Source organism: Tetrao urogallus (assembly GCF_951394365.1).
Source record: "Tetrao urogallus genome assembly, chromosome: 11".
NCBI classification, from domain to species: domain Eukaryota; kingdom Metazoa; phylum Chordata; class Aves; order Galliformes; family Phasianidae; genus Tetrao; species Tetrao urogallus.
Window position 1 is genome coordinate 17,579,573 of NC_136824.1, and position 27,807 is coordinate 17,607,379.

The following is a 27,807-nucleotide window of genomic DNA, read 5'->3' on the forward strand; positions in this document are numbered from 1 at the left end:
CCCACAAGGAGGTGATGCCACGTGGAACAGAGGTGATAGAGCTGAGAAGTTGTATAGAAGAGAGGAAGCAGAAAGGCTAACAGGGTCTGACTTCTTTCTTTACAAGGAGAGTGGTTTCTTTACAAGGAGAGTGGTCAGGCCCTGGAACGGGCTGCCCAGGGAGGTTGTGGATGCCCCGTCCTTGGATGTGTTCAAGGCCAGGTTGGACGGGGTCCTGGGCAACCTGATCTAAATGTGTATGTTTGGTGGCCCTGCTAGGCAGGGGGGTTGGAACTACATGATCCTTGAGGTCCCTTCCAACCCGGGTGATTCTGTGATTCTGTGATTCTTTTTTTTTTTTTAAAGCCATAGGGAGAACTTAAGGCATCAGGTGGTGGTTCTTGCTGCAAAAATGAGTTTATCTGATTGTTACTGTCTCTCAGTCACTGGCTGAAGCATTTCATTATTAAATTACCTCTTTGAGGCTATGGTGTGGCCAGGCTGGTCATTCCTGAAAGAAGTGAGAAAGATGAAGATTCCATGGGTTCTTTCTTCCAGTGAGTTCTCACTGCCCTCCGTCTCTGGTCTGTGCAGTGTTTCCTTGGTGCAGGTAGGCATACCTCAAGCATACGAGCCCACCTCGCTCATGTCAGCAGCTGCTCTTGGTCTGCACACTGCGTTTGTTCAGAGGAAATAGCAGTTATTCACACAGGGCCTGCACCTTGCTCTGAAGGTGGTTGCATGCTGCCAGTGGCATGAGCTTTAGTTTGTGAGCTTGACTCAGCTTTGGCCCAGAATATCCCTTTAATTCTTGATCTAGCAGAGACTCACAGAATTGCAGGGGTTGGAAGGGCCCTCAAGAGATCGTTGAGTCCAACCCCCTGCTAAAGCAGCTCCCTGCAGTGGGTCACACAGATCGGCGTCCAGCTGGCTCTTGAATATCTCCATAGAAGGAGATTCCACCACCTCTCTGGGCAGCCCGTTCCAGTGCTCCGTCACCCTTACCATGAAGTTCTTCTGCATGCCAGTACAGGATTTCCTGCGTTCAAGCTCTGGGCCGTTGCTCCTTGTTCTATCACTGCACACTGAGAAGAGCCTGGCCTCACCCATTTGCCTCTCTTTTCAGATTTCAGTTCCTATTGTCATACACAGAACCCTCTTGTAAGGCTAGAAATGAAGACTTACATGCATTCAAGAACTTGATGTATCTTGTTCTTGGTCCCTCAGTTGTCATCTCTATAATCTTGTAGAATTATATGCAGTTTGCTATGCCTTGTCCTCCACTTGAAGGACAGTGAGTGCTGAACAAGTGGGCTAATTAGCAAAGTAGCAAGCACAGCAACCCTGAGCTAATCTTTTCAGTTGTCAGAAGAAAATTACTTAAAACTGCTGCTGAATTAAGCCTACTTAACATCTCTGAAATGTGGATTCAGTATAGTGAGCTTAACATGTAAGTCCTGTCTGAAGTGGCAGCTTGCCATTTTTTTCTACAGTGCATTGAAATGGTTTAAGTTGGGGTAAGTACCACTTTTACTCAGAATGGAGGCCAAGTCTGAGCTGGATGTGGTGGGGGAGGGAGGCAGCCTTTGTGTGGGATGCTGTGATGGTCCAAGTCCAACTGTAGCTCCCCTTATTGGAGACAAGGTCCTGCTTTCCTCACTGAGGTGCTCTCCAGATTGTTCTTGTTAATAGATGAATTAAGTGAGCACTTGCTGTAGGTGTGTGCTTTCCATCTGTGGTACACTACCGGAAGAACTGTTTAGCCAAGGCTGGCAGAGGTGTTCCAGCATAGAATGTCCCAAGTTGGAAGGGACCCATAAGGATCATGGAGTCTGGCTCCATATATTGCTCTTCTCTATCCTTGTGGCCATTGGAAGGAATGTTTTCAGCTGCTTCTACCTGCTGTTTTCTACTCATCACAGTGTCTCTCGTAAGAACAAGCAGTGTTTATTTCTGCAGTGGCACAAAAGCCGTCAGTGAGGATGGCAAATTTGCTGGTTTGCTCCTGTGTTGACCAGAAACTGAGCTGGACAGTCTGCCCTGGTGGGCTGCAGACTCAGTGCTCTTTTTGTAGAGCAATGCTTTGTTCTAAGGATCAGAATATTATCCACATGAAGTCTTAACTCTGAGCGATAGCAAGTTTGAAAAGAAGTGATATTTGAGATCTTAAAAGCAAAACCAGGAAATACAGCAGAAGGACATATTACTGTGTGAGTGGAAAACTCGCCGCAGTGGACAGAAATTGGGTTAGAACATGCTGTCATCCATAAAATATTTCTGGAGGTACTTTAGTTTGGGCTTTTCTCATGCTGCTCCCTTTCTGTTCCTGTGGAACTGGGTGGGGATGGCCAACGAAGAAGTGTGGTGAGTGACACGTGGCCTTGCTCATCAGTGTTTGCTGGATGGGTCTTAGCAAAATGACCTGGAATCTGCCAAATTTTCTTCTGTGGCTGAGAGGTGTACATTTGTGTACACAAAGTGGGATTAGGAGGTGGAACTGGGAAGCGCTGCCAGAAGCATTTTAAAGAGGAGTGTGAGCAAGGTGATGGTGAGTGAGACATGGGTACTTGAACAGAGCACAGTTTCAATGGAAGTGATTTCCTTACTAAGCAAGTCTGCTTCTTGCTTAGTAACTGTAGCACTCCTACTGTCCAGAAATCCCATTTTCACAGGCTGAAGTTTGGAAAAACTTGGTTTCTTGGTATAGTTTGAAGCAATGAGCTTTTCCTTTAGGTATCATTTACATTCTGAAGCACAAGACCTATGTATGTTATGCTGTGGGTTGGAGATGAGCGGCATTGCTGCTGTCTCCCAGGACTCACTCTGCACGTTGCAGCTTGGTTCTGAAGGTTTGCCCCCTGCTGCAGTTATTGGAGCTGTGGCAGAGGTGGCCAGCCTGCTGGGAGAGCTGTGTGCTTGTTGGGGGAGGGCCGGGGTGCAGATTTGTGTGCTTTGTTAAAAAAAACCAAGCTCACTTTAGATGCAGACTGAACCTGCAGGATTCTTCTTGGCAGGATTGCCATGGAATGTCAGAATGCCATGTGCATGTTTTTTTCTATGGTTATACATAGATGACCCTTCCTAGAGGTCAGGAAGCAGTTCCAGGGTGGGAATTAGCCTTTCTGGACAACTGCTAAAGACCAGGGAAGGCAAATTTCCATTACAGCAACAAATGTGTAATTTCAGGAAGTCTGTGAGCTCAAACGTGATTGTTAAAGCATTCATAAAAGTGTAATGTTTTTTACTTTTACAATTGTAACGTTGAAAATGCAGCGTCATGCTTTTTTGGGATGTGCAGGGAGGAGTAAAAGTACAGCTGAGAACTTTTTGGGAGTAGCCCTTCCTAAATGAGATGGGAGTGCTGGTGGCTGGAGGGGCAGTTGTCTAACTGAACTGCAAAGCCCCTGAGCTAAGGTACAGGGTTAAATGTGGTGACAGATCTTCAGGTAATTGCTGTGCTCACTTCTACCAGGCTGCAAAAGACAAGCAAGGGGAGGAAGTTTCTGGAGTCAGCAGTACTGTGCCTGCATTTACATTGGAAAATGTTTCAGTTCCACAAATCCAAAAATACAAGAATATTGCCTAATCTCGTGTTTTCTACCAGCTTCCCTTGTCTCTGTTTCTGTTCAAGGCAATGAATTCCCAATTAATGTTGTATGGAGGTGAGATCATATGTTGTAGCCCTCTTCTTTCTCACTTATAACTCACGAATTTCTCACTCACGAATAAAGCAATGTGTTATTGACCTTCCGACATGGATCTTGGGGTTCAGCTCTCACTTCCCCTTGCAGTAAGAGCTGCATATCGTATGTTGCAGTCAGGCTGTCACAGTTACCTCTGTGGGTCTGGAATGGGGTGGTGTCGGGCAGTGAGGGGTAACCACAAGGAGAAATAGTGCTCCAAGTGGTTTTTGTGGTGTCCACAATAAAAGGGTTAAGGTTAGTAGCATTTTCAAGACTGTTTGTGAAGTTTGGTTGTATTCTTAGCTCTTACAGATTTTGTATATGACCACCTTCAAAACAGCTGTGCTTCTTTAGCCATATATGGAGATGTTGGATAATATTTGTTTTGTCTCAGAGAAACCATATTTACTTAAATATATATAGAAACAAACTCATCAAAAGGAAATGTAAAAGCGGTATAGATCTTTGCTCGTTGTTAAATATGGAAAATACTCAAACCTGAATGCCAAATACCTTTCAGAACATTTAAAAGTAAACGTGAATTGGGAACCATTTAAGTTGTGTTTGAGACTTTGGCTGTGACACAGGAGAACTGCGCCCTCCTGTCTGTTCAGTCTTGAGCTGACTTGAAAAGATTTACATTCTCTTTTAGGACTACAGGTATTGTGAGCATAGATCAACTCTACCTTTCAGGGCTGGTGTATGTTTCCTGCCTCTGCAATTCCTTGTTTATAGCACCCGAGGAGCAGCAATGGAAGAGGCAAGTTGGAGGCAGTTTAAACTTATAGGTCTTAATCACATTTGTCCTGGATTCTTGTTTGCTCTTTGGCTCTGAGCTCTGCTCTGTTCTTAATCATTATTTTCCCTTGCCTCGTTTTGGCTTCTTGCATGTGATAAAAGAAAAAAAATGATAGGCACAAAGAAGAGATTGTGGCATCAGTAAGGAAGGCAGTGGGGAGAAGTGAGCGACTGTCTTCTGAGCAATTCATCCAGTCTACTGGAGATGGCCTGGGAGTCAAAGGAAGCATTGCCAATGTTTGCATGCTGTTTTAAGCACTCAGCCTAGGCCGTTCTGGTGTGTTGCTGACATGGCTTCTTTCTTTTTAATCCTACTTCAGCAGCAGGACAAAGTATTTTTGGTTTGTATGCTGCAGATGCACCAGAGACGTGCGCTGTGCCTGCCTCTCTGCCTCCCAGGCGTCTCTCATGCCTGCTTTGTTGCTTAGAACTGGGAAGCAGTCAGCGTGCTCCGGTAGGTCTGTGCCATGGTGGATATCTCCCTTGTTCTGCAGTGGTGATACAACATGGCATCATTTCCTCTTGCCTTCACAGGATGCAGAAGAGGATAAGTAAGGCTTTCTCTAACTTATCTGTCTTCTCTTGTTGATCGCTTCATAGGGCCACAGAAGTACGTGGGTTCTCACATGATGTGAAAAACAGAGTGCTTTCTCCCTTGGTGAGAGGGAACCCCCGCGTGTGCTCAGTGGGAGAATGCAGTTAGCAGTCCTTGAGTTTCCCTGAAGCCTTCTGTTGGTGTTGTGGCTGTAGTCTTTCCCTATGTAAGTCCTTTACACATCTCATCTTGTTAGGAAATCGTTAGGAATGGTCACGGGAACAAAGTGCACTTCCAGGAGAGAGGATGCTTTGTGGAGATGCTTTCTAAGGATGGTACTGCCCTTTCTATTGCTGTTCCTTTCATGAATCCAGGCAGGGCTCTCTGAGTGCTGTCTTCTGACTTCTTCATAGTTGCTTGAACCTTGTATCTGCTCATTTGTGTGTGTTTTCCTTTTTCTGTCCTAATCTGAGGTTCATACCATTTCTGTCCTGTGATGCCAATGGTGTGCTGTGTGGGAACCAGCCCAAATTATGGCCTCTTTAGAACCGCTGTGGCTGAAAAGGAGCTTCGGTGCACTTCCCGTATTGTACACCCAAACTTTCATTTCTGATGCAAGTTTGTCTGTTTCTAGAGAACTTTAAGAAGAGATGAGAATCCAGGCTCCTCAAGCAGTGTATTTCCAATCTGCCCCGTTCTTGCTATTAGAGAAAAAATGGCTGTTATCAGTTCTCTTGGCCTTTTAAAGGAAAAGAAGTAGCAGACCAGTGTGTGGGTATCTTTCTGTTCTGCACAGCAAAGGCTAGCTAAGAAAAATGATTTACTTTAAATCATATTTTAAAACTTTTTTTGTTTTATGTTAAAATAGTTCAAAGCAGCAGCACACATAAGAAAAATGAGAACAGAAGCATGTGGAAATGGAGTCATTTTTCTCTGAAGATGAGTCCTGTCTCGAAAGGAGCAGAATTGGTTGTCTGTTCTGTGTGAGAATCATTTATTCTTCCCACACTTCATTTCCTCTAACCTTTGTCCCTGTGCCATATCAGCGCATGTAAAACATCCAATTCCGTGCCGTCGTTGTTGCTCTTGGGGTCAGAGCAGATGCTTTTGTGCTGGGTCACGGAGCCTGTGGTGAGTCACTCTAGTAAGTATGCACCCCATCTCTTATTTGGTGTATTCTCACAGCTGAAGTATTTAACCCCCTGTTCTGTAAGACGGGCAGTGATGGCTTGTTGTGAGGCATTCCAATCTGCGTTCCTCTGCGGCGGCAGCGAGTTTCCACTCAGAGCGTAAGTGAGCAAGGAGTATTTGCTGTAATTTCCTGCCAGCTTTCGTGGTGAGAAGTGCTTTGAGAGGGCCAAAGTGGTAAAATTGCTTTTAAACAACTTCTCAGTCTCAGCAGGTATATCCTGAATTCTTTTGTTTTCAATTGTGTAGCTTACACCTTTGCTGGTCAGTCACAGCCGTGCTCTCTGGCGTTCAGAGTTGTCATTTCATAGCACTCAATTGATATTTTAAATTGCCATGGCCGTATCCAAGCATTAAGTTACACTGTTTCTTGCTTCACTTGTGTGATGCTGGTAAATACTAAGAGCTGAGCAAACATCGTGAAAAACTTCAGACTCCATTCATTTACATCTTTTAATAAACTGCTTTGCTCGTGGCACTTTTCACATTCCACATAGCAAAGTGATTAAGTCTTGCTGACATAAATGATCAGAGGAATTGAATGTAAATTTTCAAGAGAAGTAACTGTTTCATCACTGAATGGCAAAACTAGCCTGGGAAAACGAGCAGGCTGTGCATGGTGGATGGCCAGTGTGGGTTCAGAGAAGTGTCAGTGCTTAAGATGTGTTTTATGTGTCTGTTATGTCTCTGTTCTTTTTAATGGGGCATCTGTTCTGACTTGTTGATATAAAAATAGGTATTGGCAGACATCATGTCAAGTGGAATATAACATCATCAGACTCTGAACATCAGAGAAAGGCAGAGCAGGACTAAGAAGTGGTGGAGACTCAGTGGACGCTCTTACAGATGGAACTGCAAAACCTGGGGTGTCCTTGGGGCTGAAGGACTGGTCTTGCTGGGGTAATGGTTAATTAGCTGTAAAAAAAAAAAAAAAAATCTCAAGTTTCATTCTGGATATTGTTGAGGCAAAATGTACTCGTTTGAAGGGAGAGAACCAAGCATTGCTCTGCATTTCTTTGCTTTTGTGTGCGGAGTCGCTCGGTGGAATTGTCAGCTATGAATAGGGGCCTGGCTTCCAGAAAATGGGATGTTATGTAGTGAGATTCCTTACACGTGCCCTGTCTTCATGTGTTTTTGTGAAGAAGGGGAGAACATAGAACCAAACACTTCTGCTTTATAAAATTATATTTTTGCAGGTGTTTAGCAGCTGATACCAAGCTTTTAGTGTTAATAGCTCTTACTGCTTGCCACGGAGATACAAGTAATTAAGTGTCAAACTAATCTTTGCATCTTGCCCTTCGTTTCTTAAACTGCTTGGAAATGCACTTGAACTCTGAATTTTTTTCCTGAAATCTCTATTTTGGTTGCCTGTGTTTCTTGTCCATTTTTACTGTGGTATTGGAAGAGAGCAATAAGGTCTGGGGAAGAGGAGGCTGAGGGGAGACCAAACAGCCCTAATTCCTTCAGTCTCTCCTCATAGGGCACATTCTCCAAGCCCTGCACAGCCTTGTTGCCCTTCTTTGGACCTGGTCCAGCTCCTCCATGCCCTTTCTGTACTGAGGTGCCCAAAACTGAACACAGTACTCAAGGTGAGGCCTCACAAGTGCCGAGTCCAGGGGCAGGATGACTTCCCTGGTCCTGCTCACCACACCATTCCTGGTACAAGCTGGAACGCCGTGGGCCTTCTTGGCCACCTGGGCACACTGCTGGCTCATATTCAGCTGACTGCCCATCAGCACACCAAGATCCCTTTCCATCACGCAGCTTTCCAACCACTCCTCCACAAGCCTGTAGGGTTGCCTGGGGTTCTTGTGACCAAAATGCAGGGCCTGACACTTGGCCCTATTGAAACTCATACCCAGTTTACCTCAGCCCATTGGGGCCTGTCCCTCTGCGGTGCCTTTCTCCCCTCCAGCGGATCAGCGCTCCCTCCAACTCGGTGTTCTGCAGACTTACTGAGGGTGCACTTAATCCCCTCATCAGGATGGTTAATAAAGATGCTAAATAGAAGTGGCCCCAGTACCGAGCCCTGGGGGCTGTCGCTTGTGACTGGCAGCCAACTGGATTTAACTCCACTGACCACAGCTCTTTGGGCCCAGCCATCCAGCCGGTGTTTCACCCAGCAGAGCTTACGCACATCCAAACTGTGGGCAGCCAGCTTGTCCATGAGGATGCTGTGGGGACAGCGTCAGAGGCTTTAGAAGTCCAGGTAGATCACATTGACAGCCCTGCCTTCATGCACTAAGTGGGTCACTTTGTCATACAATGAAATCAAGTTTGTCAAGCAAGGTATCTCAGTAAAACATCTGAGTTTAAATAAGCTGTTACAAAATGCTTGGGTTGCAATGCTTGGTTAAGGAGTGCTGTGGTGGTTCTGTGATAAAACAGTTGCAATTTTTTACTTGCTGTCCTGTGAAAGGAAAACTGTGGAGCTCCTTGTTCTGACAGAGGATGAGACAGCTGAGGAAAAGGAAGTAGGAGAGGAGAAGCCCCCGCTCAGATGTAATGCTCCCATTGGAGCTCATGCCATGAAATGACCTGATTTTCAGAAGAGAAAGTTGATTGTGACAGATGTCACTACGTACTGTGTGTGTAGAAGGCATTTAAAGACAAGGTTGGCCTTAGGTTTTAGGTTTGGGGTCACCCATGTGTTTAGGTCTGATTCCCTCTAATAGCGTTGTTAACCATGCAGCCATAGTAATGGTGCTCCTGAGGAGTTCGTCTCCAGCCTCAGCCACAGGTTGTTCTTACTGGTGATACAACTACTTTTAACTTTTCCTTTCTAGTCTAGAGATGTGACTAGAGATTAGATCGCATGGCAGCTTTCAGTCCACTCAAGTGCAACTCAACCTGTTACTTCATATTTTTGTGCTGGAAAAACACTACAGTTATATGGCATAGCCTGCAGAAGTGGGCGTGAGAAGAGATTAAGAACAAACTTGTTATTTAAGGTATTTGATTCCCCTCTGCGTGTGGTAGCACTTCAGTTTTCATGCTGTGTAAGTTTTTTCCTTTCCCTGGTGATGCTCATGTTTCTACACTGAGTAGAGTTGAGCAGGAATTGAAAAGTTCACCTAGAAAACTGTGTTCAAGAAATAGCTGAGAGATTTGTGTTGGTTCCCATCAGTCCTCAGTCAGCGTCTGGGGACCTGCCTTGTTTTCTTGCTTACTGGAATAGATTAGAAATCATTGTAAAGTCACTGCTGTTAATTTGTCTTTAGATACAAACACTTCCAGTGTTCATATGTAAAGCATGTGGGTTGAAAAAAAAAAAAGAATGAGGTGTGTGTGCTCCCAGTTTCCTGTGTTTATGTTGTGTTTTTACATGCAGTCAGGGTTGATGTCCGGTTGGTAAGCGAGCGTAACTTCGCTGCTGCTGCCTAGCGCCAGGTGTGAGCGCACACAGGGACCTGGTGAGAAGGTCCAGTGGGCAGCAGGACCTGAGCTGGTGGTAACCAGTGGTTCAGGTGCAGAGCTGCTGGGTTCTGCTTGGGAAAGCGAGGGAGCACGGAGTGCCACCGGGTTGGTGTGAGGGTGAGAAGAGGCCCTTGCCTGCTGAAAGACTGCTGGAGGCACCCGGACGACTAAGAAAGCTATTGTATTATCTGCAGACGTGCATAATACTGTTCATAAATAACGAGGTTTGAGTCTAATTACTTAAGCTTCCTTTTTTTTTGAAGAGATTAATTCAGGACTGTGAAAACTGGAGGGGATTGTGTAACCTAAAGCAAAACTTGATTACTTTCACTCCGACATCTTCAGAGAGCTAATCTCTCCCCCTTTCCTGGAAGCACTGTATTTGAGAGCTTTCAGTTGGTTTTTGTTACTTTTTTATAGCTGAGATGCTGGTAGTTGAAAGTGAGTGTGATGTGGAGTTCCAGTTTAGAGAACTGCAGATGTGTCTTAATAAGGACATCTGGGGGTTATTTTAGTTCAGCCTCCCACTCAAAGCAGGACTATTGCCAACAGTAGTTCAGGTCAGCTTTGTGTAACTGAGCATTTCAGCTCTGCAGCAGCACACTCTACCACCATCTCTCTGCTAGTAGAGAGGCTTTTTTCTCCAGTGTCCAGTCTGAACTTGCGGACTGGCCTGCGAGTTCAACTTACTGCCTGTGCCATTTCTTTTTGTCACCTCGGGTACTTCCAGCAGCTGTGGGCACCTATTAGATCTGCCCCATGCCTCCTCTGCTACACTGTGCAGCCCCCATTTTCTGTAGCATGCCCTGTCAGGTCAGGTGCTGTAGGCCCTTCACCTTCATCTCGCTGGCCCTCTGCTGGATAGTGTCCAGCTCCAGCACATCTCTTTTGACCCGAGGTCTCTCTTCTTTCTTGCACTTTCCTTCTTCCTGTACGGTAGGGATAGTTCTGTTTGGAAGGTTATGAGTGCTTTCTGGAGAAGCTAGATTGGCATAATGTGTATTTTACAGAGACTGTCGATGATCTCCTGCTGTAAACATTAACTGAGCATTTGCTTAAGCAAACAAATTGGAGGCATACCAGAGGTTCATTTATCAGCTAACATCTGTAGTAGCTATGATGGTGCAGAGCTGTTGCTAATGGAAGTAGATATTCCTATGTTTTCATTGAGGCATGAAATGAATAGAGCAGAGCTCACATTCGTGAAACGGAATGCCAGATTTATTATTGGTGAAGGAAACTGTCTTCTCAGCAATTCAAACAGTCTGATTTTTCTTGAAGTTGGCTGTTTTGTTGGTACTCAAGGCCAATATTACACCCCACTTCTCTGATAGTGTATCATGCCACATTTTGAGATATCTTTATTATTTCCAAGCCGTCACTTGGGATGAAATGAGCTTAAAAAGTGTGTCTTGGTCCTAGGATTAATTTAGGCAAGCACCGTATCTCTTGCAGGAAGGAGGATGGCAGGGCTCCAGCTGAGGTTCAGTAGGAGTTAAAGGTACTTAGTTGGGCAGGAGGTGGGCTTGCACTGTCAGCCGTGCAAGGAGATGCTCAGCTCTGATACCAACTTCATCTTGGCTAGTCACCAAGTAGGCTTGGCTGGATCCCCAGCATTCACAAAGTAATGTTATATCCATGTTGCTGTAATCACAGAACTAATCCTGGGCGTTCCTTAGCGTTCCACAAAGCTGAGCTGTTCTTTGCCCTTCAGAGACAGGACTAATGATTAGCTCCTGGGAGCAGCCTTTGGAGTTCTTGACCAATTTTAACCAAATAGAGCAGAAGAATAAGTGTTTCATGTCTGAAGTCCTTTTGGGTAGGAGTGCTGTTTGGGTGGCCTGCTGCCTTCACTGTTTGTCAGCACAGATTCTGCTCTTAGTCAGCTGTAGTACTTCTGTTATGGAGAGTAAGACTTTTGCTTTTGGATCACTTTGCTTTCCACTCAGTACTGAAATCATACCAATCCAGGAGAAAATATCACGATGTAATTCACCTTTGTCTCTGCAAGCTTTGAAGCACAAGTGTACCAGCTGGAAGTGACAGCAGTGCTCAGGTTGAGTGACTGCTTTCTCACCAAAGGTGACTTCTGAACTGCAGGAGCAGGTTTGCTAGAGTGGCCCTGTCATTTGGGGCAGAACTGCGACTGATAATTGGTCGTAGGTTGAGGTCGTCTTTAAGGCTTTTTTGGTATAGGATTTGTTTCTACAAGACTGTGCTGTGGCTTAGTAAGAAAGGGGATGACTCAATTTTTTGAAACGATTTGTATTGGTTTGGATGTACGTTGTGCCTGTACCGCTTGTTTCTGCAACTGTCTTGGGAGTTGCAACTTCAAGTAACGTGGCTGCCCTTTTTTCTGTGTACTCTTACTTAGCAGTAGCACTCAGCTACAGGCATAGGTATATGGGGAGTATGTGGACAAGTAATTAGTAAATGTCATCTTGATCTGAGTGTTCAAGAGAGTCACAGTAATACAGCTTTCTTTTGGGATCAGTGCAGGAGGATCAGTTTCTGACATGTGGTATAGATTGAACAGGAAGGTGGATTGGAAGAGTGGGATCTGTGTGCTGACTGATTTCCAGTGACAGCGTGGCATTGATACAGGGCTCAGTTAATGGTAAATACTGAAGCATCACTTAGGATATTTTTTCTGTCTTTGAACACGGCTGCTTGTAGGGTCTGTCCTGAAGCCAACTGGCTATGAGTGGCCATTGGGTTTATGGGTACAAACCAATCTGTCACATTTAAACAGAAATGCTGTGGAAGGGAAACAATAAGATAATTAACTTCATTTCTTTGTTTTTTTGTTTTGTTTTTTTTCCCAGAGGTATGGAGAACTTGGTGGCTGGTTCCACCCTCCCTCCGCTTTTTGTAGATGAAGATGGATCTAAGGAAGGCAGTGATGCTGCTGCGTCTGGGTAAGTGACTGCTTTCTTAACCATCTCTATTTTCTTGAAAGGTTTTTTATTTGCAGAGATGTTGGTTTTAGAGAGAACTACACAGCATGTTGGAGATGGGCTGTATCAAGTGGCTGAAGAAATGATTTCTGGTAATGATAACTCATCACTGATCTCAGTCAGTCACTGAGAAACTGATGTTTTTCATTTTTGTCAGACTAACACTGCTTTTACAGATTGAAACAATGGCTTCTTTTAAAATCACAATGACAAAGTTAATAGTCTTTTAGGATTGTAGAATCACTAAGGTTGGAAAAGACTTCTAAGATCACCTTGTCTAACCATCAACACATCCACACTAAACCACGTCCCTCAATGCCACATCTAGCAGGTGCAGTGACTGCAAGGCACCAAGCAATAATGTTCAGACTTTGTAGACAGATAAAGCCCTGTAAAAATAGATGTGGAGACATCTGCTTCAAATCTGAATTCACTTGTCTGGGACTTCAGACTTGCTGGTCCCAAAGGGAGGCACGTATTCCGAGTAGGTTTGTACTTAGGAGGTGTTAAGAGTTGTGAATGAGTTTTCATCAACTTTCTCTGCAATGGCTACATCCCATTGAAATCTGTCTTATGAATATGGTTTAGAAAGCTTCCCTGGTAAGGAGGAACAGATAGAAAATCTGAAATGTTTTTCAAGCCATGCCAATGATTCTGAGAAACTGTATTGTTCCATTTTCTTTTTGATATGTACGGGGCATCATTATAGGAGCATGAATGATTTTTCCCTTCTTGTCTCTCTAATTGTTAGTAATATGAACTCAATCTGATATCTGAAAGTCAGGCACGGGTCTCTAGCCCTTGTTTCTTCACTGGTAATTATGCTTTGATTGCTGATAAGAGTGGGTAATGAAAATATGCTATTTAAAGGCAAATTTTCCCATAGGCATTCAGTTAACAACTCTGTTAATATCTTGGTTTTCAAGAGCTGTATTCTGTATTAGCTGGAACCCCCTTTTTAATATTTAACACGTTTGATGTGTATGTAATTAGCTGTAGAGCTGGGTAAATGGCCAAGGTAGACCTGTGGCATATACTATTGTAGTAATTTTTGTGAATGCAGCAGCACAAGGCAAAGTAACACATAGCCTGGCTAAATAAGGAATTAGAAGCTGAGAGGAGCCCCAAAATTGTACGTTAATTTGCCCAGTGAGAACAGGGAGAACATCTCACTGTTGCCCCCAGAATATGTACTGATCCTTACATGCTCACCTCCAGAACCTGTTCTTTGTGTTGGCTTCTGTACAGCTTGCCCTTTCTTAAAAATGGTTGATAGACACAGCTGTTACAGCAAAATGAAATGGTGCCCATTCAGGAGCCTCTTGGGACCTAGGTTTGTTTGTGCTTTAAGTGCTCACGTGCATCAACAGGAGATTATGCTGAATGAAATTTAATCCAAAATCATACACAACCACAATCCTTTAAGTGTAGTTGTAGAGAAATACATTAAATGTATCTAGGAAGGTGCATATTAGAGAAGATTAGACTTTTTATTTCAAATTTCTTACTGTTTTTTTGTGTAGATTCATGCTTTTTGATTCAAACGCTGATTTGCTTGACAGCTTGTGTAATCAAAAGCTTCAGAAAAAGTGAGACAAAATAACACTTCAAAAATCAAGCTGGCTTTCATAGTAACTGTGGTAACTGCAGCAGTTGTTTGGACGGAACAGCCAGTTCCTCAAAAGTGACTTTTTTGAAATCTTTTTCATGATGACATCGGAACAGAATATATTTGCAATGTTTTTGCATGTTTTAAAAGATTAGGAAGGAAGTGATTTAGCAATGCGATGATTATTTTTTCTTTTGCCATTCTGTGCTTTTTCAGATTAGCTCATTCTGAGGGTTCGTTCACTGGTGGAGCTTCGCAGCCTGTGAACAACCCGGATTTGGTGGAGGATTTGTCACAGGTTCAGCAGCTGCAAAATGAGTCTACTAACACTGCTGAAAACACTGAGCAGAAACCTGAGGAGGAGGTGAGGTGAAATAATGGTGACTTGGAGTTCTGTCATTGTTCTGTCTCCCCTAATGAGATTATTTTTTGGATAGGATCGCAAATTGTCAGCCGTGTGCCATTTTCATCGTGTGGTTCTCCCTGGTTATTTCTCTGCTGTTGCATAATGGCACGCAGCCGATGACAGCTGACAGTACTGCACAGAGGGCATCTCAAGTGTCTGTCATTGCTAGGATGGGCCCCAGAACTGGTTCTGCCTCTGCTGTTTGGGAAGACTGTATGTTCCACTGCCACCATTTATTTCCTCTGTTGCGGGGCAGAAAATTGAGACTGCTGCACTCATCTGGGAGTAATGGATGTCTTGGAAAGCATTATGCTCACTTCTTGAGGCTGCAGTGTGTGTACTGCCCCACACTGAGACTTGATGAGTAAATCATGAAGGAACTGACACTTGACGTGAAAGTGGTTGTGGTATTTTGATAGATGCACTGATATTTCTCCTTGTAGTCTGTCTTCAGCCGCGAGCTCCTCTTGTTTAAGGAAGTGCTAAAATTCCAGAAAGGGAACTGAAACTGACGTGACAGCAGGAGCATTAATTTGGGGAGAGATTAGAAGGATTGAAATAGTTTTTTGTACACAGTATAAAAAAAATAGTGCTGTCCAGAGATTACTATATGGTGATATGAAGCCAGGAGAATGAGTGATAATTATGTGATTCCTTTGAGCTGTGCACCACAGGAAAATTGTAGTGTTCCTTCCTTTGAGTTTGTTGGTCTCTTTATTGGAGATGGTTGCTGGAAAAGAAAGCCTAGAGAGCAGGCTGGAATACAAAAACCTACGTACTGTTCTGTCACCCACATTTTGGGCATACAGTGCACAAAGGCAAAAGCTTAGGAAGGTGCAAAACAGCTACGTACTTTACAGTTATCAAATAATGCAGATTCTTCTAACATGATACAGAGGCAAGAGCTTTGGGACAGCCGGGGGGAAAGAACTGTGAGCTGGAACAAAAAAAAAAAGATAAAATACTTGCAGTTGCATCAGAGTGTGATAGTTTCATGAGTTATTGCTCCTTTTAGTTTTGTAGCAAAAACTGATGCAGTTATTACTGTGTTGTCCCATTGAACCAGGAATGATGCACAACTCCTCATAGTCAGACTTCTTGTCTGGCTTTGCTTAGAGGAAAGTCAGAATTGCTCTAAGGTAAGACTTGAAGAACATCCATGGCAATGGCAAGAATGTATTGCAGCAATATCCTCCCGATAAAAATGCTTGAGAAATGAATATTTATTCTGTTCTTTGATGGTAATTCTTTTTTCTTGCAATCTGAATTTCCCTTCATTTCCATTTTGCAGCAGCAAAGAACTAAACGAGGAGGCTGGGCCAAAGGGAGAAAGAGAAAGAAACCTCTTAGGGACAGCAATGCCCCCAAGTCCCCCCTCACAGGGTACGTGCGCTTCATGAACGAGCGCAGGGAGCAGCTCCGAGCAAAGAGGCCCGAAGTCCCTTTCCCTGAGATCACCAGGATGCTGGGCAACGAGTGGAGCAAACTGCCTCCTGAGGAGAAACGGGTACTGTTCCACTGCCTTTCCCTTGTTGGAATGTGATGGTTGCTAAATGAAAATGTTGTTTAGTGAGGAGGTTGACACTGCCCTTTGATTAAGCTTGAGTTTAGGAATGTTCTTCACAATAAGGGCTGCAGGTCCTACAGAGTTTACATAACAAACCCTTCTAAGGCCATAATATGTCATCCCAGTGTGGCTTGAGGAGAACTCACTCTTCTAGATAATGCGAGAATATATTCAGAACAGTGGCAAGTGCTCTACTGAGACATTCCATTGCTGATGCAGTTCATCTAAATAAACTTGTGTTGTACCTAACTTGGATACACCTGGGGCCTGCCAGCTTCCAAAGCTGTCGGAAAGATGGGGCTGATATTTTTTCCCTGTGACTGAGGAGAATTTGACAGGATTTCAGAACTGCTGGAAGGATTTATTTTTTTTTGAACTTATCAATATATGTGGGTCGCTCTGAAAGTAATGCCTCCTGTGTATCTCTTTGGTAACTACAACAGATACAAAGAGCACAATGACACTTTTTGATAGAGCAAATTCTCAGCTACAAAAGTCTTTTTCAACATTGTCACAACCACTGGCTGTGTGTTTTCAGCAGTGATGAACAAGAGCCTGCATGCTGCACTTGAACAACTCTGCACCAGTGGAGGTGATGCACTGTTTCAAAGCTGCTGTAACAGTGTTGCTACTGAAACAAAACACATCACCTGCTGCATCACTTTCCTCTGCACTGTTTGGTCTTCCTTATGTTCAACAAGCACTGATGAATTGTCAGTTGGTGGCACTTCTTCCACGTGGAGGAATTCAATTCCGTACCTTTGCTTCATCTGCACTTTCATGTCAGAGGCCATTTTCTCAGACTTCTGCTCTGCTGCCGTCCGTTGCACTGTAACAAAATGGATCAGAATATTGGTAGAGATGTTCAACCTCTGCTATGATACCAACACATCTGCCTCTGATGTCGTGGGCCAACATAATAAAGCAGGTGTTACTTTTGGAGCAGCCCTTATATATAAACACCTGGTGTCTTGGATTAGGACCAACAGACCTGACAGGATAGCTTAGTAAAGAAGATAGTTCAAGTGAGTAAAGTTTTGCACAGTATTTTAGTGCTGTTTGCCTTGGAAAAAAAATGAAGTCAGTATGATGGATGGGATGTTAGAAGCTACATATTCCAGTTTCTGTATGTATTACCTTAGAAAAAGTGTGTTTTTCACCCTTCAGTCAGTGGTCTTCTGCACTGTCGCATATGTGAATGAAGACCAAGTCAGTGCTGGGGCTGTACTTCGTTCTGGAGTGGGCCCTGTTTTTGCTAATGGATGTTTTACCACCTACACATGGTTTCCATTTGGAGATTACAGCAGCATCAAGTTATACTTGATGAGCTATGAATTAATATGTTTAAGCTTTCAAGAATACTGTTAGGAGAAAATAAAACTTATAAAATTTGTGATGACCGGATGAAATAGCATAGTGCAAAAACAACAGCACTTGTCTCTTTTTACTAAGCTTGAACAGTAGAAATCATACAGAGATGTTGTACGTTGATGTGTAGACATTGCTTTAGCTATAATGGAAAGTGTGTGCCAAGGCAAACCATTTGATTTGGTAACAGGCCTGTGTGACATCTTTGTTGCTGACTGCTGGGGGAAGGGAGGGGAAGATCATAGACGTTGTGCCCTTCTGCTGCTTGCCTTTATGCTACTCTGCCAGCATCAGAGACTGTTTTTTAAACTGGGAAAAATGAGGTGGAGGCCAGCTCTATGTGCTGCTTTTTAAATCCCTAACTAACAATGGGTTAAGGAAGGGCTGCTGAGCACTTCCTTTCCTTCCGTTTTTCCAGCCTTTTTTTTTTCCTTTTTTTTTTTTTTTTAATTAAGACAGCAAAGATTAATTAAAGGCTGCTGCTTCAGAAACCCTGAACTCTTGTTGAAACTGAGCAACCTTATTTTTGTTGTCCTACATGGTGAAATATGTTATGAGGTGTACGAACCTGTACTAGAAAACTGTGATGTCCATCTAGCAGACAGTATAGCAGAACGTGCTGTTCTAAAATGCAAGAGGAGAAATTTAACTCAGTTACTGTGCTCTTTCAGCAGTCACAGTGCTGGAGATGGAAAAAAGGGATTAATGTCATATGGAAGAATTCAATGGCCAAAAGCAATGCAGCCCAGCATCAGCACTCTAATCTAGGACATGAACTGTTGCCTCAGCAGGGTCAATATTCCAAATGCGTGGAATATATAATGGTTAGGTAAATTGCCACGATGATTTCATGAAAATGCAAGTCATAGCACGTGACTGAGTTTGACTCTGATTCAGTGCTTCCGTTGAATTTTAAGCTCCTGAAGAGGGGAGGATTCGGAAGCAGCTATTTCTTGAAAAGATCTCACTAACTAAGAATTGTGACTACTCCTTAAATGGTATTCTGCTCACTTCTTCCCCTAAACAGTTCTCTAGTTAAGCTCCTTCCGTTACACAGATATGTGAAGCATCTGCAGGCCACAAAAGAATTAATTTTCTTAGCCTAAATACAGGTGGCTTAAATTGATAAATCCTTGCAGGCTTGTGCTTTGCTGATAACCACGTTGCTTTATTCACTTCTCAGATGAGGGGTGAGGTGTGAGGTTGTAGAATGGTGCTGCTTTTGTCTATTGAGAGCATGAAAACAGGTGTATTGGAACCTCAGTGTTACACTTCTGAACCTTAAATCATGATCTGTTAAGAATGCATTCTAATTGATTGCATTTAATCCTGACCACTGTCAGGCAGCTCTTAAGCTTGTATTTTATAACGTGTAGGTGTGTAATTCTGTTGAACTGAGTGGCCTAGCAGCAGGTCACCTCAACAACACAACACAAAAAAGGGGATGGCAGAGGACAGTAATTTTATCCAGGAACTTTAACGCTTTGCATCTTCCACATTCTTGTTTCTGCACTCCTTCCCTGTTCGAGTCGGTGAGATGGATCAGCACTTCCTCGGACAAGTTGTTTCTCTTCCCTTCCTCCAGAAGGGGAGGGAACTCCCTGAACCTCTTGGACTTTTCTGTTTCAGCGATACCTCGATGAAGCAGACAGAGACAAGGAGCGTTACATGCGAGAACTGGAGCAGTATCAGAAGACTGAAGCCTACAAAGTCTTTAGCAGGAAAGCACAGGACAGACAAAAAGGCAAATCACACCGGCAAGGTATTGATCAAGACAAAAATGTATTCCTAGCTAGAAGAGAAGATTCCCAGTTGGACATGTAGCCAGACATTTGCTTAAAGCTTGTCAGTGATAAAGTTTTCTTTCTATGGCATTGGTCTCTATTGTGTCTGAAGTGATTAGATTCATGTAGAATTAACTGTGTTTAGATTTTATGGGAGGATGTGCATTAAAAGCATCCACAAGTAGACACAGGTTCTGTGTGACTTGTTAGGAAAGTTGCACGAGTTTCCTCTCTACCTGTTGTGCAACTGCTATAATTTTTGGTAATTTTCTCAAATCTTAGGTATTCTGAAGGATTACTTTTTTCTTTTTCAGATGGAGCAAGGCAGCCAGTCCACGATCATGAGGTAAACCTCTTCATTCTGTACTTTAGTTTCTGCTGTGTTGCAGGCTGAATGTGCAGAATTGTTACTATGGAATTTTTCAAAGCAGAAAAAGCTGTAACTTCCCCCATATTTTCTTAAATTGGAAACTCTGGGGTAAAATAGACACAAAGCTTGTGACCTTGATAGACCTTCCAGCTTTACCCCTGTAGGCTGTTGTTTTGAGGTACTGATTTTTCTGCAGCAACATGAATGCTGTGGCTTCCTTGAGAGGAAAATAACGTAGCCAAATCAGTGGGAGAACTCTCACAAAACTCCTGCCCCCCACCCCCTCCCACACACTCTGCATACGTAAATACTGGAAGAGAGTAATGAACGTCTGGAGATGAGGTGCCTGTAGATGGTGAGAGCTATGCAAACCTCCTGGGTCTTGGCTGACTCTTGTCTCTCTTCTCATGCAGTGTTTGAGCTTTCTCTCTCCAGTTATTTTTCTAGGGCAACAGAACTTCTCTCCTTGTTTTCAGTAAATGCAAACAAAAACAATGAAAAATCCTGTTTATGCACAGCCTCTTCATTTCATTTCTAAGGCAGTAGGCTGTACTGAAAGATCTGTTTTCCTTTGAGGGTTTGTTTTTTTTTTTTTGCCTTGGGAAAGCAATCAAGTTGTTTGTTACTACATTCATTACAATAGTGACAAGGATGTGCACTGCTGAGAGGCAACTACTGCTCTCATCTACTTTAAGGAAAATAAGTTTCATTTCCAGGAAAATGCTTTGCTAGCATGTTTGTGGTGGTTTTCATTAACTCTTAAAGGCAGTGCTTGCGCTAATATCTACAAGTGCACAATCCCCAGCTTTTCTGATCTGCCTTTTTTTGCATTTTTTATGCAGGTCATTAAATAGTACAACCTTCCATGTGCAAAGAATGAGTCAAAAAAAATTTAGACTGCTTTTAGAACTATATGTTCACTCAAATCATTACTGGAAGCAAGACTATAGCTTCATGTCTTGCTACTTTATCAGCATTAACTATTATCTTTGTGATTAGTAGCTAGGATTTGATGAAATTGTATCTTGAGACTGCATAGCAACCTTAAAGTCGTGGAAACCTTTCTTTTTCTCCTTGCTCCACTCAGATGATCATGATTTATTTTCTGGAAATCTGTTGAGCTCATTGTAAATATTATATATGGAGGTGGCCTCCAAAAAGAGTTGCAGTGAACAATTCAAATAAGTAATATTAACTACAATAAGAGCAACAAGAGGATGAGGCTTAAGAAGTAAGAATCAACTTCTAAAATGCAGATGGAACCACGAAAAGCACAAAGAAACCTTCTCAGAATACTCACCTGTTGGTTTGGGATAGAACATCTGTCTTCCTTCGAATCCTAGATTCATAAACATGGCATACAGCAGTATATAAAACAGCTATGAATTAACATCAGCAGGGACAGAACCATTGTTACTGTTCTCCATTGTTGTGCTGTTGCTGCTTTTCTCGGGCTGTTTGCCTTGGGTTGTGTAGATCTAACTTCATGCTGTCAGAGCGTCTTACTAGCAAGATCTCAAAGATTTCTTCTCAGTTCATGTCCATTAGACCAGCTTCCATCTACAGACTTTGAAGATAGGCAGATGGCTATCTGGCTGTATTGCCAGTATGAGCACACAAGCAGAAGACGTTACTCTGATGAGAACATTCTTTATGTAGCGTATCTATGATATCTGTACCTTTGCACCTGACTGTATAAGAGAGGATGGATTTAAACCCCGTCAAATCTCATCTTTCCCTTTACCATACTTCACCATTTCTCTCAAATTTTGTTTGTTGAAGTTCAACCTCAGTTTTAATAACGAGGTGAGAACAGCATTACTAGTTGATATTCTTATTTAAGACAAAAGATTGAAACAGTTTTGATTTTCTTTTTAATTTGGGGGGTGGCAAAATGATATGCAGCCTAAGCAGGTTGTGTGTTTTAGTACGAGGTAATCAGAACTTTGATTTTAATCTTGAGTGAACCTCAGAGAAGCTTAAGTGTTTCTGAGCTCTCAAGAGGATCTTCATGTTGGGTAATATATTCTGTAATGGAAAAGCACCGATGACTTTCATTCTTGCTCTTTTGTTCAGTAGAAATTACTGTTGCCTTTCAGAAGCTAGGGGAGTTTTATCTATTTATTTATTTACTTATTTATTAAGGAAGCTTTATCTTATCCTGCAGCACTGCAGGCAGAATACCCGGTCTTTTTCACAGTGCCCTCTCTTCTTCTTTCTATCCTCCAGGAGCCAGTGCTGAGCGAGGCAGCACATCTTTGCATATGGGTAGCAATAATAGAGATAAATAATCTCAAATGGATATCTCACAAGTGTTTTCTCCAAGTTTCAAAGCTGTCAATGTTACTTAGTGGACGTAATTTCCCTAATTGTTTCTCTGCCTCTGGTTTTGGTCTCCCTTCTCTTTCTGTTTTCTTGATTAAAACTGTTTCCTTAGTTCCTGAACATGAGCAGTATTACTCTCTTCTCTGTAGAAAGAAGCAGACACAAAAGAGAGATCTGTTTTTGATATCCCAATATTCACAGAAGAGTTTCTGAATCATAGTAAAGGTAAGTTAAGCTTCTGCAAGATGCCTCTTCGCATTTTCCAGAGTTCTTGCTGTGTGCTGTCCTACCTCAGCTAAATGATGACTTGGGTGTAGGTGGTTAATGTTTCTGATATTACTTTACCTCTGTATAAACACAGTGGCTGCAACAGAAGTTGTTCTTGGCTTTGTCTTTTGAAACTGCCCTTTCTGGAGAATGGTGCTGATGTTTGAATTCTGTTTGTCGTTATTCCAACTGTTCCAAGCTGGAGCTGCTGTTCTGTAGGATAAAGAAACACCCAAGACATGGCATGATGATAATTCAGGCTGGTTAGCAGTATTTTGTTTTCCTTGACACATGGAAGACTCCACTGGCTCATTTTCTGCTATCGTATTTGGTTTTGGCATTTGCATGTAGTGAGAGCTGAAGATGTTTTTGCCAGAGTTCCTGGAGGCTTTTTCTTAACTGAACAGACTTCAAATTGAGATATTCTTGCTGATGATCAATAGAATTGTATTCTTGTAACTGTTATCTCGTCTGTAGGCCTTAGTGCTGCTGCTAAGATACATCACACTGAATGCATTTGAAGTCATTCTTGCAGTCTTCCTTTCTGATCAGTTGCACTGTTCACTTGTGCTCCTGTGCTTTGCATGTCTTCTAATTTTTGGCGACAGATAAAATCGGTGCTACTTTAATACTTGGGTGTTATTTTGGCACTTCTTTGCACTCCTTGGTATTTTGCTTTTTCTATCTGCAACCTAAAACCGTGCAGTCTTTAATCATCAGTTGGACACTTCAGAACATCCTGCTTTTGCCTGCCAGTCACAGTTGTTTTCTTGACAATGGTTTGATATCGACAGCACGTGAAGCCGAGCTGCGACAGCTGCGTAAATCCAACATGGAATTTGAGGAGAGGAATGCTGCTCTGCAGAAACACGTTGAGAGCATGCGTACAGCAGTGGAGAAACTGGAGGTGGATGTAATCCAAGAGCGTAGCCGCAACACGGTGCTGCAGCAGCATTTGGAGACCTTACGGCAAGCGCTCACAACCAGCTTTGCCGGAGTCCCGCTGCCAGGTAACACTTAGTTTTTCTTAGGACTCTCTGCTCAAGTTAAAATGTAATTTCTAATGTTTATGTATTTACAGAATTGACAGCAAATGGCCGACTGTTGTAATTCTGTGGTATTGGCTATTCCAGAGTTTTTCTTTTATAAGGTTCTGGAATCATCAAATGCATACAGCGGAAGGTTTATCAGCAGTGCTTAATTTCAGTGTATTTTTTTTCTTACTACTCTTATTCTTTTATTCCTAACAAAGTCAGGCATTCAGTCTTTGCTCTCTTTCACTTGTCTGTGGAAAAAGTTACTAGATAGAAAAGATAGGACCTACAAATTACTTGATTTAAAAGAGGGGCTGTACCTGTCGTGTCACATACCAGGGAATTGCTTAGATGCCCAACTGAAGGAGTGTTGTAATTAGCTCTGAGACACAAACCAAGGAAAGCCCAGCTTTGTTAGTCCTGATATCCTTGGAACTGCTCGCTTTGGAGTTAGGACATACATACTACTTCATTGAATCTGTCACTGGAAGAGGTGCGTGGCATAAGCAGCCCTGTAGCAGTTGACACATTGCCCTTAAGAGTTCTAATTTTTGGAAGTGCTTTGGTCATGCAAGTGTTCAGTGGCTCGTTTTGCTATGTTAACAATAGGTAGTGGGGAAACACCCACGATGGAAACTATTGACTCCTACATGAATAGGCTGCACGGCATCATTATGGCGAACCCACAGGAGAACGAGAACCTCATAGCCACAGTCCGGGATGTGGTGAACAGACTTGAACGCTAGTGACCAGGTAAGTGCTTGCTTACTCCTAGGCTGCTTTTGCTTGGCTTCTCCTCTGTACCTCTGGCATTTGTTCTTGTGCTGATTCTGGTGCTGATAACTGCACTGAACAGTCTTTTTTTTTATTTTTACTCAGTGCTGTAGGAGCAGGTTAACTTAATGAAAGGCAAATGGAGCTGAAAGTATTCAACAGCACTAAAGGGCTCTTAAATTCAATTCTCCAAGAGCATTCTATAATGGCATAATTAGCTCTTTTGTCCTGTTATTCAGTGTATCTCTGTAAGGTGAATAAGGACTTTGACAGAATGCTGTAAAAAAAAAAAAAAAAAAAAAAAAAAAAAAAAGGGGAAATTATTATTTAAATTTTAGTGATAGGATATTACATTTAGAAGAAGATAAGCTTTTTGAATAAAGTAAATTTGAAGAATTCTGCTTCGTTGTATCATCTGCTGATCACATAGGAATCCTATCTGCCTCAGAGGGTACAGGTGAACTGATGTCTATTGTAAACTGAAAGTGCACTACAGCTACCAAGTTGGCAGCACCTGCAGTCAAACTCTTCTGGCTAGGAAGGTTTGTATCTTCATGAAGCGCTGATGGCGCTCAGGCTTGATGTAGCATTTGCTGAGATTAATGACCATATGGTTTATGCGTAGATTATTCCTGAGCTCATGATTTTTCACTTTTGCTTCTGTTCAACAGCTTAGGAAATTGTAACAAGGAGCAGAGTAGAAAAACAAATCCACAAAGAAAAATCAGCCTTTCTGAATTGCCATGCTTCCTTGCATTTCCCACACTTGCTTCCCTCCACCCCCATGATGTGGTCATTAGCTGCCTGCCCGGTTAAACCACACGGTTGTTTGCTCACTCTCCCCATGCTTTCCCAGCCGGATGGGGAAGAGAATCGGGGGGGGGAAGTAGAATTCATGTATTGAGATAAAACTATTGCCAAGATAAAGAAAAGGGGAAAAAAAGATAATAGCTATGACTGCATCTATATATGAACGTACATAACAAGTGATGCACAGGCAGTTGCTCACTACCCCTGACCAATGCCCAGCTAGCCTCCCAGCACTAGAAGAGTGAGATGAAATCCCACCCCTTCAGAACTCCTGCATGATGTCACATGCTACGGAACATCCCTGTGGCCACATTGAGTCAGCTGTCCTAATTCTGTTCCCTCCCAGCTCCTTGGGCCCTTTGCTGTGAATGGCCTTGGCTCTGCACAATGCTGCTTAGCAGCAACTATCAACACTGTTGTGTTCTCTTAGAACCAAAACATAGCATCACACCAGTCACTCTGAAGAAAACAGTTCCATCCCAGCTAAAACTACAACACCCTGTAATGCACAGCACCAGACAGCCGTTAGGAATTGCCTATTTCTATTTTACCTGTATACATACCTGGATTCTTTGTCAGATCAACTGCTGTGTTCAGAAATGCAATTAAAATGAGTTTAGACCATCTGCAAATACAGAGAGAGAAACTGTCATCCATTCTGATTCTGACCTTTTGTGATACTGTGTAGAACAGCTAATTACACATTCCTCATAGGATGCCTTAAGCTAAAAGATCTTGTCCTTCCAGAGGGTAGCCAGATGGAAAGGACTGTAGTTGTAAGGGATGATTGAGCTCCCAGCAGAATAAAGAAGTGGTTTTACTGCTGCTGTTTGTGAAGGGGAACAGCGTGTTGACCCATCCCTGGGATTTTTTGGTAGCTCATCAACCTCCTCATTTTTGTATACTGTTTTCTAACTGCATTCTGAGCTCAGAAAGAGATCTAGAGGATGGGGGTGGCTTTACAGAGGGTATAAAAGGGAAAGTAGTTTCTCATTAGTGGGTTATTAGAAGGGTGTGCCAGACCCTGAATCAATGTTTGTCCTTTAAGCACCTTGCCAGAAGAAGTATATCTCAAGGCTACTGAATCTAGACTTAGGTTTTCATGTCACGGGGATTCTTATTTCCTAAATAATGGATGTTTTCTGGTTTCCTAAAAATGCAAGTGTTTTCCTCTTGGTTATGCTGGATTTAGCTTTAATTGGTTTGAGGAAAAAAAATTATTGCTTTGGAGTCCTTTTTCTGACTCTATAATTAAAAAGTAAAACTGCATTCCTCTTTCCCCCTCCCCGATACTTTCCCTACTTTCAGCAGCAAAACACTGAGGCAATTAAAACTGTGATTAATAATCATCTAGTTTCATTATACAAATCCGTGCATGTAACTTTTTTTTTTAAGGTGGTCTACTGAATTCATGGGGCTATCACACCGATGCTCACTTGGCAGTTATTTTGTGACAAATCTTAGAAGGGAAGAGGTTGGCCATTAGGGGTGCAAAGCCGGAAGAAAAGTAGGGCTTCCACACAAGAGAAGAGAAGCTGTGAAAGATTCAGCTGCCATCTGATAGACTGTAACAGCAGACTGTCATAATTATCCCTTCGCATATAATTTATGTTAATTCTTCTAAATGTCATCTCTATCAACCAAATGGCTCTGATGGAGGTTGAGACACATTACAAATCAATTTCATGGAAGAAAATGCCTTCGTGATGATAGTCTTTGAAAAACTGTGTTTTACAGAATGGAGATGGCTTTTTTTTGGTGGCTCAGGTGCTTTTCTTAGTGACTGTTTGACTGTGCTGTTGTTGGTGACTGTTGTTGCTTTTCTGTACTATGTGGTGAAGATACATTTTTTGTGCAGGCGGTTTATGGGAGGGGAAGAGGAAGCTTTTCTTATTCAGCCCTGTTCTTTGAGTGGAAGCAGGAATTCACAGTTACAAAAACAGGAGGAATTCTGGTATTGTTCTCTCTGTTGGCTTCTGTGCAGTACTTCTCAATATTGTGCTTTCAGATGCATCATCCAAAAATAATGCCACGGTGTCCAGTTCAATCCAGGCAGCTTGTAGCCTTCTAACACTTATTTTTGTGTTCCATCTGCAGGTCTCGTGATCCGGGGATACTTGACAAAACTTCTTTGGCCAGTGTGGAATATGAAGCCATGAGGGAGAGACTAGGGGTGGGAGGCAGAACTGCAGGTTTGTCCTGGTCCCTGCCTTTGTGGTTTGTCAGTGGGACAAACAGATGCGTTAAAAGGTCTTAAGAAGCCACGGATATCACCCACTAAACATTTTGGAACTGTCCTCTATGTAAACCCTTAAATGCATGCAACTTCTGTGCAATCTTCAGTTTTGTATTAATTCTGCTAGATGTGAGGGTGCATATGTTCTGTGGACTTGCTGACTATGGAGATGAAACCTCTGTGAAATGAAGTCAGCTTGCGTGTTGTAGTAACAACTTGTGTTATACTGTTTATGTCTTCTAGTGTCTTTCAGTTTGTTTTCATGTTTATCTTGTGAAATTACCTTCCTCCATTTTAGTTTTCTTTTCACCTTTTTATCTGATCCTTTCATACTGGATAGCAGTGCTTGTGTTCTTCACTACAGTGGGCAGTCTTCCTTGGTGCACTGTCTTGTCCTCCCCTGCCTGTCATGTTTACATAAGCTAATCTTCAGCAGAGCTCTGTTTTCTGTGTTAGCCTGCAACTTCAACAGTATGAGTTTGCTTGAGACTGGCTGCAATTGGTATTTTGTGACTTGATTCTACCAGGAGAGGGACTTCTTCCTTTTCCTACAGCACCTGCCTTGCACACAGCAACCTGCCCTTCTGTGCAGCCCCGCTGTAATCTCTTGAAAACATTTGGGAGGAATGTTTTACTGCAACATAGATCAGAGATAGTCACGGTGAAGAGTGAAATACTAGCTTTTCACAATTGGCTGGGA

At 42.7% G+C, this 27,807-nt stretch overlaps 1 protein-coding gene across 2 annotated transcripts; it reads left to right on the forward strand.

The window, feature by feature from the left end:
• Positions 1-12,429: 12,429 nt before the first annotated feature.
• Positions 12,430-24,033, forward strand: HMG20A (high mobility group 20A; the record flags this gene model as incomplete). Of its 2 annotated transcripts, none has more annotated exons than XM_079540963.1 (8): positions 12,430-12,518; positions 14,383-14,530; positions 15,864-16,079; positions 19,137-19,269; positions 19,606-19,637; positions 22,136-22,211; positions 23,048-23,263; positions 23,897-24,033. In XM_079540963.1, 8 exons carry the CDS (start codon positions 12,430-12,432, stop codon positions 24,031-24,033), a joined length of 1,047 nt encoding a protein of 348 aa, XP_079397089.1. The 2 variants fall into 2 exon arrangements, with proteins under 2 accessions (XP_079397089.1, XP_079397090.1); XM_079540964.1 differs by having other exon boundaries at positions 15,867-16,079.
• Between the last annotated feature and the right edge of the window lie 3,774 nt (positions 24,034-27,807).